Source organism: Amyelois transitella, chromosome 9 (assembly GCF_032362555.1).
Source record: "Amyelois transitella isolate CPQ chromosome 9, ilAmyTran1.1, whole genome shotgun sequence".
Taxonomy (NCBI): Eukaryota; Metazoa; Arthropoda; class Insecta; order Lepidoptera; family Pyralidae; genus Amyelois; species Amyelois transitella.
In genome coordinates, this window is record NC_083512.1 from 7,943,259 (window position 1) to 7,961,643 (window position 18,385).

The 18,385-nt window shown below is 33.5% G+C and overlaps 1 protein-coding gene across 1 annotated transcript; it reads left to right on the forward strand.

Moving 5' to 3' along the window:
- Positions 1-2,010: 2,010 nt before the first annotated feature.
- Positions 2,011-7,972, forward strand: LOC106142835 (aldehyde dehydrogenase 1A1). The gene is made up of 11 exons (XM_013344743.2): positions 2,011-2,169; positions 3,182-3,286; positions 3,384-3,651; positions 3,771-3,887; positions 4,472-4,659; positions 5,603-5,705; positions 5,820-6,004; positions 6,302-6,466; positions 6,825-6,982; positions 7,205-7,279; positions 7,615-7,972. The coding sequence occupies exons 1-11, from the start codon at positions 2,143-2,145 to the stop codon at positions 7,682-7,684; spliced, it is 1,461 nt and encodes a 486-aa protein (XP_013200197.2). The 5' UTR covers positions 2,011-2,142; the 3' UTR covers positions 7,685-7,972.
- Positions 7,973-18,385: the final 10,413 nt, after the last annotated feature.

The window sequence follows — 18,385 nt, forward strand, 5'->3', positions numbered from 1 at the left end:
TTAAAATGGTCAAAGTTTCTTTTGACTCGCCTTAGGTAGTCTTCTTTTTAACTGACTTCAAAAAAGGAGGAGGTTAACTCAACCGTATTTTTTATGTAGATATGTTACGACATATATCTAGTATATATAATTTAAAACAAAAATTCTTTTTGCATTCATTAGAGTATTGTATCCGTGTGGTTTCATAGAAATTTGGTTAAGGTCTGGTCATTAATGTGCAAGACATTCCAAGGAATACTTCAAAATCAATAGAATCAGTTCTCCGGTTCAGTATCAGTCAATTTGTAAATAATGATGTACATGGTAAAAGCCACCATTATACGCATCAGTCTCTAGTAAAAAACATTACAGTCAGCAGCTTAATAAGCTTACATAAAAAGGGCTTACATAAAACAGATGTTAAGCACTAACCACGTAAATAAAAAAATAAAAAGGATCATCAAAATAGAATTAACAGCTATTTAAAAAAAATCAAAGGTTAAAAATAATTGAAAAAAATAAGTCTTACCTAGACGAAATAAAACCGAAATATGTTTATCTTCTTAATTTATGTGGTTAAGTATAGACAAATTTATTTTCAATTATAATTATTACTTTTTTTTTTGAAGTAGGTTATTAGTATGGTTATAATAGATGTTGAACATCGTATGTCCACGATTCGCAACAGAGAGGTAAAAAGCAGATCGCGATGATGAAGAATTAAATAAATACTTACTTTGCCGAAGCTTGCTAGCTGTAGTCTTCGCCCGCAGCGTTTTGAATTTGATATAAATCATCTTTTTTTTCTCAATTGAAATGCAATATGATGCAATTTATTCGAAAGTGGTGATTTTTTTAATTTTAAGGAAATACAGAGTGAAGATTATCACGCTGTATTAGGGAATGAAAATTGGGAAAAATTTATTCAGACACATGATACGTTTGAATGCAGAGGTATTGTTCAGCATTAAATAAAATAATTTAAAATGAATTTTGTCTTGAAATACTCAATGGCCTAAAGATGACATAAATCTTGTTTACTTAGTGACTCAAACACAAGGTACCACTTTCCACAATTTACTTCTGATTAAAAAACTATAAAAAGATTAGTTTCTCCACATTTTAAAATCAAACCTAAGCTAAATTTCTTCTAAATGAAACAAAAATTATTATCTTGTTTTATTTTTCTTACTTATAGGTAAATAAACATTGATAATATCACTATCGGGCCCGTAATCAGTATTTACCACATCAAATAAAATTTGGAGTCTCATCCTGATTCACGATGACATATTGTTTTTTTAACCAAATAACATAGGTACATAATATCAGTTTTTATCCCTTACGAGGAGGACAGAGTCAACAGTTTCGAGAAAACTGAAAGGCCACATTTAGCGATAAGGATTGAGATTCAAATAGTTATGGGTTGCTAGCCCATCGAATAAAAGAAGGATACCAAGTTTGTTAGCCTTTTCCTTTATTGGCTTTTACAATAGATAACCGTGTTTTTTTTGCTACCAGACCAGTATGGAAGGTCGCACTAGATGAACGTGCGCGTGCTTATTTCTGGACTTTTTGGATCATGTTTGTGGCACTGGTAAAACTGCTTAAACTTCAGTCATTGCTTATAAATAGGAAATTATGAATAATCATCTTTTCTGTGACGTGTGGTCCTCGGCAACATTGAAAAAAAATAAACCCCGCAATGGGATATAGACGTGACCATATGTATGTATGTATGTATGTATCATCTTTTCTCTGGGTGAAGTTTTATACATAGTTTATAGGTTACCCGGAAATGATTGGTTTTAGTGATAAGGTCGCCTTTTGCTGCTATGTTTATAATAAATTATTGTGAATTTGCTGTAATTTATTGTGGTGCAATAAAGAGTTATAGTATTGTAGGACAACCACGGGAAACAACACGGGCACAAGATATAAGCCGCCATGCACCGGATGCGTTATCAGCAAGATGCATTGTATCCACAACATTGGTCCGAACTCTAGAACCTCACGAATATCGAGCTGTGATAACGAACTAAACTATTGGATTCGTCAAAAGTAAGATAAGCAATATCTACGCCTGCATGATACTGTATATAAATAACCGTACTCTCTTTATTTTTTAGTTGTGTTCAAAATACAGACGAATCAAAGCGAAATATGGCGCCGGAAATAAAATATACGAAGGTAAGGAAAAGCCTTATAATAACCTGTATATACCTAATATACTCGTGAAATTTTTTTATATTGTATTATTTATGTTACATGCTCATTTTTTTTTTAGTTTTGAGGATCCGAAAATATATAAAAATCTTTCTCATGATGATTATTATAGGACTTTCAATAAGTTTATATAAAATAATAAGTAGTTATGAATAATTAATACTTCGAAAATTATTTATGAACTTTAAATTCTTGATAATTTTTGGAAGACAAAATTTTACGTCAGGACTTTTATGTAGATATGAAATTATATTTAATTGAAATAATAACAATTTTTTTTTATAAAAAATCTATTTAAACCAGAAATAGTTATTTTACTGCCTTACCAAATATCGTCTACATTGTATGTTACAGGAATCTATTGCCATAATATTTAGATTTAATTAAGGATGTAAATACCTTTTCACTTTGCTACATGGAAAATTCACTCTTCTTTTTTATTGATAATAAGTATACTCTACATACATCCAATACTTTAAATGCGGAAGTGTGTCTGTTTGTTTTCATCAAATCAACGAAACGACAGCAATTTTTTTTCTTTTGGATAATGTTGGAGCCTTTTAAGTTACATTTTCTTCGTCCCATTTTAGATTATGCGTTTACTAATCAAACTACGTAAGAATTCGCTTCAATTTTCTTTGAATCGCGAGAGAAAGTTTTTGGTATAATAGTGTAAAATAATAAATAATGAGACGTTAAAATCAGTAAATATATGATAAACTTTCGTAGAATATAAAACTGAGAAAAATTAAACACAATAACATCTCCTTAGCAGCAACTATCTGTATTCCCAACATCTCATTTCACCGTAGAATCTAAAGAGTGTATTAGCCATTACTTCCCACGCTTTCTGTGTAAACTTCGGTAACGTACGGTATCCTTATGCGCTATCTGTGAGAGTTCCTGGAATGGACTTACTCTTGCGGAACACATTGCAAAGAAAGTAATTACATATATTTATCTGTCCTCTTCTCAGTTATTTATTGACAATGAGTGGGTGGATGCAAAAAGCGGGAAGACTTTCGAGACCCGTTCTCCGCATGACGGCGCTGTCATTGCTAGAGTTGCTGAAGGTGATAAGGTGAGTTTTTAGTAACTGTTTCAGGTTACAAGAATGTTATAAGTAATAATAATATTTTAAAAGTCAGAAAAAAAAAACTGAACTATGCTATTTTCAGGCAGATGTAAACGAGGCGGTAAAGGCAGCTCGTCGTGCCTTCCACCGTAATTCAGAGTGGCGACTTATGGACGCTTCCCAGAGAGGCCGCATCCTGAACAAATTCGCAGACTTAGTTGAAAGAGATGCCGAATATCTAGGTCAATTGGAATCTTACGACAATGGCATGGTGTTGAATTTGGCCCAGTTAGTCACTGGTAGTGCTGGTAAATCCATCAGATATATCGCTAGCCTAGCAGATAAAATTCAAGGAGATACAATTCCAATCGGTAAGTCAATATTCCATATTTTAGGTTCAAATAATGACAATTATGCTGGAAGTATTGTTACCACTGAATCATAGAAAATTATAAAATGCTTTGTATTGTTCATCCTATGTATGACACAGATGGTGAGGCCTTCTCCTACACTTTGAAGCAGCCGGTTGGAGTATGTGGTTTAATTCTACCCTGGAATTTCCCTATCGCGATGTTCCTTAACAAAGTTATGACAGCGCTCGCAGCAGGTAAGTTTTCTATAATTTTAGAAAACTGCTTAATAATGTTATTGTTACAGCAAAATCTGTCCTTTAAACATTACACTACACAATAAAAACAGGTTGCCGTTTGAATTTTTATCCATCCTACTTTGGGGCATGCCAAAAGCAAAAATCTATCTTAAAACCGTCCAGGTTATTTTTTTTTTGATAAACTCAACTTATAAATAAATAAATAAATATATACGGGACAAATTACACAGATTGAGTTAGCCTCGAAGTAAGTTCGAAACTTGTGTTACGAGATATTAACTCAACGATACTATATTTTATAATAATAGATAAACATCCAAGACCCAGGCCAATCAGAGAAAGTTCATTTCTCATCATGCCCTGGCCGGGATTCGAACCCGGGACCTCCGGTGACACAGACAAGCGCACTACCGCTGCGCCACAGAGGCCGTCAACTCATCGATCGTGTGGTCAAATCTTTTTCCTGAAGGGTTTAACTTTGAAAGCTGCCTTTTCTATTATAATGAACACCTCTGTCCTTTTCCTAGATCTATTCGTGATATTTAATCTAAAATAATTTTTCGAACTTGTTGTAACTACAGGTTGCACCGTGGTCATAAAGCCGGCAGAACAAACCCCACTCACAGCGCTGGCTCTAGCGGCTCTGCTGAAGGAGGCGGGAGTGCCGAAGGGCGTCGTGAATGTCATCAATGGCTACGGAGAGACCGCTGGAGTGGCGCTTACGCATCACCCTCATGTCGCTAAGATCTCTTTTACAGGGTCAGCTGAGGTAAATTATCTAATGTGTTTAAATTACGAAAGAAACTTGCTTCGTGGTTTAAGTATTTTGAGTTTTTCACTTCTTTGTTCCGTTATCCACTCTTAACATCCGATGTGTATAATGTTAGTTTCGTCCAAATTGCTCTTTTATTTATAATCTCACTAGAAACTTATTTTCAACAAACGATTTATTTTTATATCTTTTATTTTTTATTTCTATTCAAAAGATTTAGAACTTTCCACTATTGATCAATTATCGTTACATAGATAAGATTTTTGAAGAGTGGTTAGTATACACAGAAGTTAATGTTGCCTATTGCATGGGAATTACCAGTTATTTTTTTGCAGATTCATCCATACTCGCTATATTGGCGAGTATGAAGTTCGTTTCAATGTTTGTATTGAAGATTTTTCAAAGGAGCTCTTTGCAGAAATAATTATTAGCGATGATTTGCAGTTTCACAATAATCTATTGCGATAAATTTATTATGCTAAGCTACCGAAAAAATTCACTGATAAATCGGTAGAAAAATTTTCAAAATTTCAAAAAGAATAAAAATATCATTATATAATCAATTAATTTTCCAAATTTCTGAATCGAACCACTTGTGACGTCCACAATATAATTAATACGAGACGTAGAATCAATAAATAAATATACATATATGGGACAAATTACATTGATTGAGCCTCGAAGTACGTTCATGACTAGTGTAACGAGATACTAACTGACGTTACTATATTTTATAAAAAATACTAATAAAGATAAACATCGTAGACCCATGCCAAGTGCCTAGTGATTCCCGGCACTTATAGAAAAAAGAATAGAACTATACGATCTCTTTCTCATGGAAGTCGTAATAAGCGACTAACGGATAGGCTTATAAACTTGGGATTCTCTTTTTAGGCGATGCGATTAGTAGATGAAAACTTTATTTTTTTATATTTTTCAGGTCGGCAAGCTTATTCAACAAGCGGCTGGTGCTAGAAACCTGAAGAGAGTAACCCTGGAGCTCGGAGGCAAGAGTCCTCTCGTCGTTATGGATGACGCTGATTGTAAGAAATTTTCAGGCTCACTTTTATAGAAATCTACGAGTAAATTATACGATGATGATTTTGAATTCCAAACTTGGACACAACTTTGTTTATTATATTTCTCGATTGTTCTAGTGAACCTAGCTGTACCTTACGCTGCCCACGGAGTGTTCTCACATCAAGGACAAGTTTGCGTCGCTGCATCGCGTCTCTACGTCCAGTCGACTATCTACGACAAGTTTGTTGAAGCTGCAGTTAATTTTGCGAAGAGCATTAAAGTCGGCAATCCTACTGATGCGACTGTACAACAAGGACCACAGGTTTGCCTTATGAGTGCTACTTATCATAAAAAAGAAAGAAGTATCATCGTAATCCAATACTTTCAATCTTTTAAGACATGCATAGATAATAAAATTATTAACACAGTACTATGGTCGACTTAGATATCAAATACAATGCTGTGTCGATCAGGAAATAGAAGAAGCGGCGAAAAAAATTACCTACACTGCAGCAGTTGCCAAAGATGTCAATTTAAAATATAGATCTTAAATCTAAACCATACCCAAATATAAAACAATTCTGAGTAAAAATCTTAAGATGAATTTATTAATTTCTAGGTGGACGAGGAAATGATGAACAAAGTTCTTGGATACATTGAACGGGGCAAAAAAGAGGGTGCTAAATTAATGACGGGAGGAAAGCGTGTGGGCAGCACAGGGTTTTTCATTGAGCCTACCGTATTTGCTGGTGTCAGTGATGACATGACAATCGCCAAGGAAGAGGTGAATATGACTATTCATTACTAATTTTATATATATTTTTTAAGTATAAGTAATCTTGATAACATAGGTATCTAAGTAGTTGACTTGGCTTGAATGAGGTAGTAGAGGCCATCAGCACGTAATGGCAATGGAAGGAATTGTAGAGATTTTACGCGAGAACAGAATGATGGTCTATTTGCACACATAAATTTCGTTTTGATGTTGATAGCTATGTAAAGCTATTCTGGGTGCTTTTACTTACCTATTTATTCTTTTTCCCTTGCATTATTGATGTCGAAATAATAAAGGACTAGCGGACTTGCAGTTATTTACCAAATTAAAAATAATTAAATACTCCGAAAACTTAAAACTTTAACAGATCTTTGGGCCTGTCCAAAGCATCTTGAAGTTTGACACCCTGGAAGAGGTCATTGACCGCGCCAACGACACCAACTACGGCCTGGCAGCCGGCATCTTCACCACTAACATCAACACTGCCTTGCAGTTCACCAAACATGTTGAAGCTGGTGTAGTATGGTAAAATTCAATAATTTACTCTTCATTCATAAATCTTCATTCATCTTCGTTAATAAATGTTGATAAACTTTTAGAAATTGTTTGTTGTCACTATTTAAAGTTATGGTCATTCACTGTAATATTCGGTCTGTTTTTATTTAAAATAATATAATGATGAAAATTAATATTAATTAATACATAAAATAATATTATTCAAAATTTTTTTTTATATCGTTGTTTCAGGGTCAATACATACCTCTTCACTGGGCCTCAGTGTCCGTTTGGCGGCGTCAAAGATTCTGGCTACGGACGTGAAAAGTAAGTTGGCGACTGTGCATTATTTATTGTTCAAAATTCAATTATTATAATCCCAATAATTAAATTATAAATTGTTTTCATTTTATCGGATCGAGAAATCAAAAGTGACTGCGTATTGTTGAAAATTGTTTTCAGTTTAAACTCGTACCGTCATACCTACATACCTAACAAGCAAAAGTACTATATATTTTTATATATGGTAGATATACATATTTTTATATCAAGTGATCAATTTACAGCGCAGCCAGCTTTCCCTGAAATTTGTTATACAGATAATTTAGTACAATGACTAAGGAAAAAAATATGGAAAATTATACTGGCCTATTTTTTTCTAGTGGTATCCAGAGCGTTGACCCCTACTTGGAGGTAAAGACGGTAACCGTGGCACTGCCGAAGAAATTATAAAGATTAACTTCCTAAAGAGTTAATTGGAATTATTGGAATATTACAAATTAGAAAATTATAAACGTATTATTTTAATACATCACTGTAATTCTGTGCGTTGTATTTTATAAAAAATGAACTTTGCATAAATATATATAAAAGTTCCTTATAAAATCCTCTTTCCAAGATATCAAATAGATAAAGTCCGTCCAGAATTTTTCGAGATTAGCGCATACAAATTTAAAGCGCATGGGGGAAAATAAGGGGATTTAATATTATGAAGTGATAAATAAAGTTGTACTTTTTTAATAGGCGGTTTTATTTTGTCTCAGTTTTCAGTAATCCAAACCTATGGGTCACACATATTAATTCATACATATTAAGTCACTAGGACATCAGTTAAGTTTAAAAACAATTAACTATGATGATTAGATGTTAGTGGAAATTCATCCTATTTTCTTGCGATGCTTTCTAATTTGTCAAGTTAAATTGACCGTAAAGTGAACTTTAACGACGCTTGACTTTTGTTCTATGACGTCATTGTTCTCGGAATGTAAATGAATACGAAGATATTGTAATTCATGCGATAGAAGACAACTGCAATTCATTGGTTATTCATGAATTTTCCCCCCACGCGTACATTCTAGACGATTGTGAAACAATCTATGGTATACACGTTTTGCATTTGTCCTTAAATCAAATACATTTTGGATTTATACGATTATTAGGTACCTCTTTTTTTATTCAATATTTATTATTAACAAGCCGTTTAGTTAGCCCGCAACTCCGTTTGCGTTTTATTGGAAATACGAAGGTAAAGGTTATTAAATTTACTAAATTCATTAAGACGTAGTTAATTTAATAACAGAACCATTATAGTATTAACCATTATAGAATCTAGTAAATTTGATAAAATACATTATGTCTATAAGAGAACTATTACAGGCCTAAGTCTATAATGGTTCTGCATCAGGTGTTTCAGATCATCGATTTTTATATGCCAACAGAAAATGCTCATCAGGTTGAACATCTTTTGTTTAGACTTCTTTTTCATATTTCGGTATGGATAGACATCAGCTGTTCCAGATTCCAAAATAAATTTTACCCTATATGTTGGCCAGGCATAAGAGCTACACAAAAAAGTTAAATTTAAATGTGTTCAGTTGTTCCGGAGATTAACGTGTACAAAAATACATACAAACAGATAGACTTTTTTTTCAAATTTATACTATTGCTTCATCGTAATAAACAATTTTTTGAAAATATGCTCAATAATGCAGACAATTTTTTTACTGTTTAATTATATGTATATTGATTGATGATGATTAACATTAAAGTTTGGGTGGTTTTTGGTGAAATTTGTTATGGCAAAAAGAGACCAGCAGTTCTTTGGATATGACTTTGATAAAGCTTAAGACCTACCTTCACTCTTTTTTGTCCGTTTTTAGTTTCTTTGAAATTTCGTAGTTATATTTTTTTTATATATATCTATTGTGTACATATAGATGTAGATCATTATACTAAGCAGACTTTTTGTTTCTTCACTTCAATCTTTCTCCGTAATGCTGATTTCCTTCATCTTCACCATCAAATGTTCTTACAAACAAAAGTAGGTTCCTAAGAACAAGCAATGTCTCCCGAAATTACTGAAATTATTGATCTGTTTACTTGCAAATTAGTTAAAGTGTCCGTGGTGATGTTAATTCGTTTTTCGGGACATTTACTTAAGGTCTCTTGTCACGTAGTAGTGCTTTGTCGAAAAAGTATTATGAGGGTTCAGTCAACGACTCGCAACTGGGATGTGCTGCCGGCAAGAATATTGATATTGTATTATTCCTTCTTTTAAAATGAAACTGAATGCCTTTGAACGAAGTTTTCTCTAAGCGTCAATCTTGGTTATATGAGGCCGCGGTGCGCCTTCGGACCATGATTCTGGCATCAGGTTTTTACACCAAGCGACTCCCGTCTGACCTCCGCAACCATTGCAGGGGAACCTTACTCCTACTATATCATGATAAAAGCTACACTTATTAATGTTCCTATTATGTCACATCTTTCATTAAAACAATCAGTTTTGGTAATTATAACTCATTATTGTCTTCCTCACGTTAGTCCCGGTAGCGTCCTCTCCTCTCTAGAGACAAGCTCTGTTATGCCTGCAACCTTGTAGTTATGGATAGAACATGAAATTGGTTTGGCATGCTTCCTGTCTGGAAGAGGTAAGGTTACACATACTTATATTATGTCATATATTTATCCTCAACTGGATAGACAGAGCCAATAGTCTTGCAAAGTCTCGAAGGCCTCGAAAAGCTGAATGGCTGGCGTGCAGGAGCGGTAGAAATACGAACACATTTTTAACGACAGTGATTACTTATTACGAGACAAACCAGATTGTATCAAAAATAAACAAATAAAACGGTGAACCTAAGCAATAAAAATAATATTTCCTTACAACGAAAATATTGTTGGCTTTGTCTTACTTCTATATAGATAAGCACAAACCTTTTTTATCGGGACAGCCTATTTTCATTATATCCGACTTACGTCATCGTAAAAAGGGGATTGTGGTAGTAATGGATAAAGTTTCCTTCCAAAGGTAAGTACTAGAATCTATATATGCCTTTCTATATTGGCTTTTAAAGAGAAGTAGCTAGCGCACAATATAGGGTACCATGGAAGCTGGCACTGGATGAATGTGCTCCTATTGGCTTAGTCGCCTTTTACTACATCTATGGGAAAGAGATGCTTGATGATCCTATTCTAAATTTTGTTGATCTATGTGACGGAGTATTGTGAGAGACATTTATGCATTAAGAGCAAAATAATATTTCTCTTAGTATGAGGACACTATATCATATTGCTTGTAGTATTATTCTACATCCGAGTTTTTAGTTAAATTCGAACAAATAAATATTCTATTCCGCCACTTTGATTGGAAATTCGGGAACTTTGATAAGACCACTAAGATTAAAAACTAGTTACAAAAGAAGACTTTTTTCTTCCTTCGAAATTGGTTTCGGTAAAAAAATAAAGACTTACATACTTATAATCACAACTATTATTCTTTTCAGGGTAGGCAGAGCCAGAAGTCTTGTCTTGTCATAATGCATGACCACATTCAGCTGTATGGCTTGATTGGCTGGCTAGATTTGATAAGACATTTTGACTTATCTTCCTCTCTTTTAGCCTTAGCAATATTTCATACTTATAAATAAAATATTAAAAGACAAAAACTATTAACATACTTGTTTTCTATTAGAGTCGGACTTTTTCAGCCATTCGAGGTCGCCACTTAGATAAAACTACTATTTCTTAGAATTTTTCCGTTTTCATATTATTTTGCCACTTTACTATATACTACATACTGTAAGTATATAAAACTACCCCAATTTAAATGCAAATTCATCTTTTTTACCGCGTCATAGAGTTCCATGAAGAGTAACTTGATATGCGACTGACTGTACGTATATTCTCTTCCTAGTATTTCTAATTAGGTCTAAACATTTCAGGAAAAACATACAGCGGCTGAGATTTCCACTCGAATAACTAGGTAAATTGACTTAGCTTTTCCTTATTCGCTGGTACATAAGTTTTCTGCATAAGTTAAGTATTTTTTCAACATTTCCGCCACCAAACTTTACTTGTCTTCATATTTATAACCGGGTAGCTGCCGCCCGTGACTTCGTTCGCTGTAAAAGTTCACTGACAATTTTCCATATCACATTTAACCACTTTAAAAAAAAATGTTCTTCTTCAGAGTGAATTCTATTTTTGTATAAAATTTAATCAAAAACAGTTCAGTGATTTAGGCTTGGAAACATAACAGACAGATAGAGTTATTATTGTGCTTTTATCGAAACTTGGCATGTTAGTGCAAATTTACATGGCAAATTTTGAATCTTTCGATTCGTGACAGTTTTAAGTAATTAAGTTAGTACTTTATGAGATAAGCCAGATTAAAAATACAGACAGACAAAAAATGTTCTCTTTTAAATCTTTTAGTGCCCCCCTATTCATTTCAGTCAAAAATACTAAATGCACAAAGATAATACTTTTATTGTCATGAAAATACTGAGAAGCCTCGTTCAGCTTTTTAAGTAGTTTAATGATAGATAAGATTGAGATTCAAATAATGACAGTTTGCTAGCCCATCGCCTAAAAAAAGAATTCCAAGTGCTGATTTGCAAACAAATATAGAGAAAATTTTAGTAATGGACGGTAATAACTGTTAGCAGTTATCTTACTTCTACCAAAGGAAAGGTAAAATATTAGTAGTTGATAAGCTTTAAGTGGGTTTGGGTTTAGCATTTGTTATTATCTTAAGGAAAACATCTGAAGAAACGATTTCAAAATTGGGACAAAAAAATTTTTGTGGAAATGTTGATTTGAAATGAGTTTGTTATTAGGAATCCATTAAAAAGAGGTTTATAGTCTATAGCTCAGATTATTGTCATTATTGAAATATATTGTTTCCAAATCAATACATATAATGGGACAATAAAAATCAAGTATCCGTACATTTAATATTTTTCCGAAATACTGATAGGGGGTGATTTAAGAAGAGTAACGAAAACGAAAAAGTATTTTTTTGGATTTTTTTGTCTTTCTGTCGGTTCGTTATAACTTCGGACCTGCTTTACGGATTTGAACACGGTACAGGCGGATAACATATAATTAGGTCCGTTGTCGGAACTATTTCGTCAATATCGGTTAAAGAAATAAGGAGTTACACACCCATCTTTAATTGGTTTAATAAGGATGTGATCTTTGTATATCCAATGTATGTATAGGTACTTTGGAAATGAAAGCGAAATAATGCAGAATAAAAAATGTTCTTGCAAGTGGCTTTTGAGTGAGATAGGTCTAAACTCCATTGTGGCATCAAAAGTTACATACATTAGTTGGGATTCGAAACAAGCGATTCTCTAACGGTGTTGGAAAATATGTTCAGTCGCCTGAAAGTGCCTGGAGGAAGAAAACCGAGCATACACTTTTTTAAAACTTTATATGGACTTTTATTGAAGGAAAATCTGATTCGTGACATGTATTAATTAAGCGGCGTGTCTAATTAATATAAAAGGAGCATACTACGTACGTACGTACTAAATGTTTTTCCTGCATTATATCTCAAATTATAACTTTATATATTATGCTTATCTGTTTGCCATTTTCTAAAGTTTTTTGAGTTGTTGCTTAAACAAATTTAATTTTAGACGCGTTGGCGGTTCTAGTTTATTATGTATTCAAGGATGGCCTGAATATTAAGAAATGAAATTCTACTTGGCCACCGGAAAAAATGAGGCCAGCCATAGCTTTTTGTAACAATCAGTGGACAATCGATATCCCGACAAATCTATGAAAGTAATATAAATCAAGTGCTTTTACTAGCGGTAAGTTACTTCTATTGGAAATCAGAGATCTGATACAAACTTGTGGGAACTTCTCTAAATCTAATCAATAAGACTTGCTTCGCTTCAGTTATTCTGATAACCACAACTATAAAATTTCACTAATATTGTGAACCGTACATTAGGTATTTTTGGGAATTCGTGGGTGAGGAATAGGTACCACAATGAAAGAATTTATACGTTGGCCCAGATTTGTACTAAGGTATGCAATAAAAAACGTGTTGCGGCCGTTCATCCTCCATGGTTCGACATACTCTCTGACTTGACATTTAGACGATTAAAACTAACTGACAGATTAATAAAAAAAGGGCTATCGAATTGGACTGAAAAGACGACGACCAGACAAGATACGCCTGGAACGAATATCTGAAAATCTAGTATTTTTATTGTGACTGACCCGCCAGACCCTCGGCCCTATTAAAAAGATTCATCAATTTTCTTTCAATAGTTCTAGACATAAACGTTTACAAACAGATGAATATTTTTGAGTGTTAGGAGACCGACAATGACATTATTTATTTGTTCTAACAAAATTTGTTAACCTCTCCCCGCTTTATCAGTTTCATTATCTTGAAAATCCGCTTGAAATTTGCACACACAAAGTAAAAAAAAAAAACTAAAAAGGGTATAAGATTATACCATTCACCATGGAGCAAAATATTGATTCTTGGAAATCTGCGATATACGATTTTATATGCAAATAAAGCCGCGGAAATAAACTAGTACACAAAAATAATCAATGATACGAGTATTCCATAAGATTGACAGAGAAGACCGAGTCTAAATACGCTTTTATAGAACTAGCTTTAGACTGGGAACTCATAAGCGATTTGTGCTACAAATCCAGCGGGAAAAGAACTTTTTCGGAGTTAATTTATTACAAAATATGCGCGAAATTGTAAGATTTATTGGTTGAGTGGATAATAATGAGTAGGTTTAAAAACTCACTTTTTTTCAAAAATGAAAAATAATGGTAATTTTTATTTTTAAATAATATTCTGTTATAACAACGATTTAAGGTAGGTAGTAAAAATTTACAACGTTTCCTCTTTACCTAACTTTGGTAGCCCTGAATCGCAACCCTATTTGGATCTTAGATCTTACCCAAGCAGGACGCAACTAGTAAAAAGTCCTAAAGGATGTATAGTAAGGTATTCGTAAGTTCATAGGTAGGTAATATGATTACCAAACTGGTAACTAAACTAACTGGTCTTAAATTTGATGACGCTGCGGAAAAAGAGGAAAGAGTACCTTATATGCGAAAGCGGACCCGAGGCGTCGAAGCAAAGCGTCGGAGGATATAACACAAATATGTGGGAGACTGTACTATAGTTCTACGAGTATGTCACCTCCCCTCTGTTGTCAACTGTCTCCGACGACAAGGCGCTAAATCGATCGCAAAATAAGATTTAGCGCCAAAAATGCGAACTTCAACACTGGTTGGCGCAGTAAAGATTTACATCAACAAGTGGTTTATCATTAAAAAGGCTGTTTCGTTTTTTAGTTGGTTGCAGAACGATAACTAATATTAAGTTTCCAATTAAATTTACATAAAACATAACATAAACATATGATCACGTCTTTATCCCTTACGGGGTAGACAGAGCCAACAGTCTTGAAAAGACTGATAGGCCACGTTCAGCTGTTTGGCTTAGTGATAGAATTGAGATTCAAATAGTGACGGGTTGCTAGCCCATCGCCTAAAAGAAGAATCCCAAGTTTATAAGCCTATCCCTTAGTCGCCTTTTACAACATCCATGGGAACGAGATGGAGTGGCCCTATTCTTTTTTGTATTGGTGCCGGGAACCACACGGCACTAAATTTACAGTTTATTATATCTTAATTAATAAAGTAAAATATCCAGAACATTTTTACTATTTATACCTACTTTAATACTAGGTTTTCTGAAAATTTTGCTGTGTACTAAGGTCTTTTTTAGGCTTTCCTTTTTGTTCATATTGGTCAAATATATTTTAAATAGATATTTTTGATAGCGTTTCATTGAAAAAAATCTTAAAAATAAATTCAATTTATGAAGTGCCAAGTATTATGAAGAGCCAAATAGCTGAAAGTGACCTATCAGTTTTTTCAAGACTGTTGGCTCTGTCTACCCCGCAAGGGATATAGACGTGATTATATGTATGTATGTATAAGTGCCAACTATTTCATATACTTACATAATTTAAGAATTGTCACAAGGATTTAAGTTTAACTTTATACTAGTTACACTAAATTACACTTCAACAAGCTAATAAAAGCGTAGTAAAAAAAAAGATAACGCCTCTCTCTCGGTGCGGTAGGAAGAGACTAAATTTTTCTACTTGCCATGCTACTGGTTCAAGTAACATACTAATTTTATATTATATTATGTTTTAATTTAATTTTAGTATATTTAATAGTCATTTAATTGTTTATTAATTTACATTTAACTGAAACTATAATGCCACTAAAATATTTTTGTAAAAACGATACAGTTCAGCTTTGAAAGTCGGCCCAGGGCGGGCATGCGCCGCCTACAGCCGCCGTGCTCTCGCCCGCGCGCCACAAACGCTCTTTGCCATCCGTACAACTTAACGCATTCGGTCGCTCCGCACTCAGTCGGTAAAGTTACGAAACATTCTATGAATAGTTGATAAATTTATTCACATGAAAGTTGTTTATGTCCTTTAGTTAACGTTTTTGAAATTTGGTCATGTGTGTTGACATATTTGAACGAATTTAGGCGCTCATTTATTTTGATGAAGAGTGAATAGTTTTTAAGATTCAATTTGACGAACTATTGCGAACTTTCAAAAACGGCATTGTCCGTTAATTTAAAGTGCAATGATGTGTTTTTTTTTGGACTGCTGTAAGTAAATATTGGTAAGTTGATTAACTCTTTTTTATTTAATATTGATTGACACAATATATTATATTTTTTAAGATAAATACTGTAATAATAATAAAATACTTTAATTTAATATTAATATTTGACAACACATTGGGTCTATTTGAGAAGCCCTTCGACAATTGAAAAGAAATGCCAATTTGTAAGTAAATGGCCTATACATTGACATCTAAAACAGACATCTATAAAAAATTACGTATAAGGGCTATGCAAATACAGATAGGCAGATGCAAAACATAAAGATTTCGTCCTTGTTGGCTACATAAATGACTGATGATAACTACGTATGAAAAGCGCTTTATATTTCCCGCATACCACACTCAATTTTATTAATCTACATTGGTTTTATTACAGCTATCATTTTTTAACAATTCCTACCAAATAAATCAAGGAAAATTGCATTGGCAAATTAAAATAAGAGATAAAACTGCATATCCGGGTACTTTTTCATACTACGAGCATCACTGTGTTTTTTTTGAAAAAACACTTCAAAAGCAAGCTTCGGCGGCAAAGGGCGGATTCCGAATTTGTTTTCAGACCTCACCTTTATATCAAAACTAGCCTTCGCTTTCCGTCAGAATTTTCTGAATAAAAAATAGCCTATAGTACTCCTAGAGTTTTATTCGTTATTAGTCCATAAACGATTGTTGTTGATTACGGTGTTTAAATAACGTCAAATGTTTATGTAAGTTTAAATACATTTTTGTATAAAGCAATTATTTTTTGCTTATAGAGCATCGATGTTCGGAATTATAGACCAAAATACTTGAAAGATTTCGAGCGAAGTTAATTCAAAAGAATAAGTATTTTTCTTAACTAAAACAGTTTATTATGAGCAAAATATTTACCTACATAATTATTTTCTTTTTAAGCAAAAACCAATACAGGCTTTTTTGTTGGAAGAAAATATAAAATGAGTGTCTCAAAAGCATGTAGAAAAAAAAAGCGCATGTGCGTTGCGTAATATTAAAAGATTCAAATATTAAAAGAACAATACCAAAAAAAGGCAAAACATATAAAAAAAGTCGCGTCATGATTACAATCAAATCTATAAAGTGCTGTCACAAAAGTTGGTCAAATGTCGTCTATCATAAAATAATACGATCGTTTTTAGGGTTCGTAGTCTGATAAAAGACATTTTTTTTTCACTTTTATGTACATGGGACGATAAGGTTATGTGATTTAAAGGTTCTAAAGTTGCTCTTCTGTGAAAATTGTGAGAACCGTTAGAATCGATACAAAAAGTATGAAGGTCATACAAACTTGCAAATCCTATTTCACCCCATTAGGAATGCAATTTTCAAAACCTAATTTATGCATTATAACTTTTAACTCCATATAAATTTAACATACATACATACATATGGTTACGTCTATACCCCTTGCGGGGTAGATAGAGCCAAAGACTGAATGGCCACGTTCAGCTATTTGGCTTAATGATAGAATTGAGTTTCAAATAGTGATAGGTTGCTAGCCCGTCGCCTTACCTAACGACATCCATGGGAAACAGATGGAGTGGTTCTATTCTTTTTTGTATTGGTTGCGGGGAACTACACGGCACAATTTAAGTGTATAATTTTATGCGTTAATGTAGGATATGAGATTAAAAAGTGACCGATTGCTAGCCCATCACCCACCACCCTCAAATATCCCACACTTAGAAACCCTACCCTTGATTGACTTTTCCAATCTGTACGGGAAGAGAAGCCGCTGGAACATGGTATGTTTTTCCATTGCTACCAGACTAGCAAGGAAGCTTGTACTAAATGAATTAGCCTTATTCAAATCCGGGGAGAAGATATTCTTGAAGAGACTGTGGTCGTTTTATAAAGTTTCGGGAACCACACGGCGTGACTAACTTGTATGAAACTTCAAGTAGACTCGTAGGTTCGCTCCTCTGGCTTTTTAAAATACTCAACTTCCCGCGTTCATAATAAATTTGAGCTAAACGCACTTCGTTGTTTTGGCTACGCTTTGGTAAATATGTCAATCACGATTGTCATTTACCTAATCCTTTTACTATATAAAGCAAGATGTGCGTCGAAAACCCTCTGACACATTTTTTAATGTACCTAAACAAGTTAACAAGATGTTACGTTAACTCCTCATGCATAAAGATGAGTCTTATAAGTTTGGAAAGGTTGGACGTCCTCTGAACTTCTGGCGGGAACTTAATCGTTCTGTCGGCTGGTTTTTCCAACTATTCCCAGTAGACACAATTTATTTAGATCGAGAGGTTGCTGGTTCAAATCCCAAGGGATAAAACTACTTTGTATAAATGTTCCGTTTGGTTACTTATTTACTACTTTGTGAGGCTTGTATTACCTTTATTAATTGTTTTTTGTTACTAGATATTTTGTTATACTCACTATATTGTGTTCGGAAGTGTAGTAGGTATTCGATAGTTAAAAAATAATCGTTTA

Excerpts from the sequence above, each read along its gene's own strand:
- LOC106142835 (XM_013344743.2), top strand. The coding sequence starts at position 2,143 with ATGGCGCCGGAAATAAAATATACGAAG. Across the intron at positions 3,888-4,471 it reads TATGACAGCGCTCGCAGCAG|GTTGCACCGTGGTCATAAAG; the intron begins GTAAGTTTTCTA and ends TTGTAACTACAG. Across the intron at positions 6,983-7,204 it reads GTTGAAGCTGGTGTAGTATG|GGTCAATACATACCTCTTCA; the intron begins GTAAAATTCAAT and ends TCGTTGTTTCAG.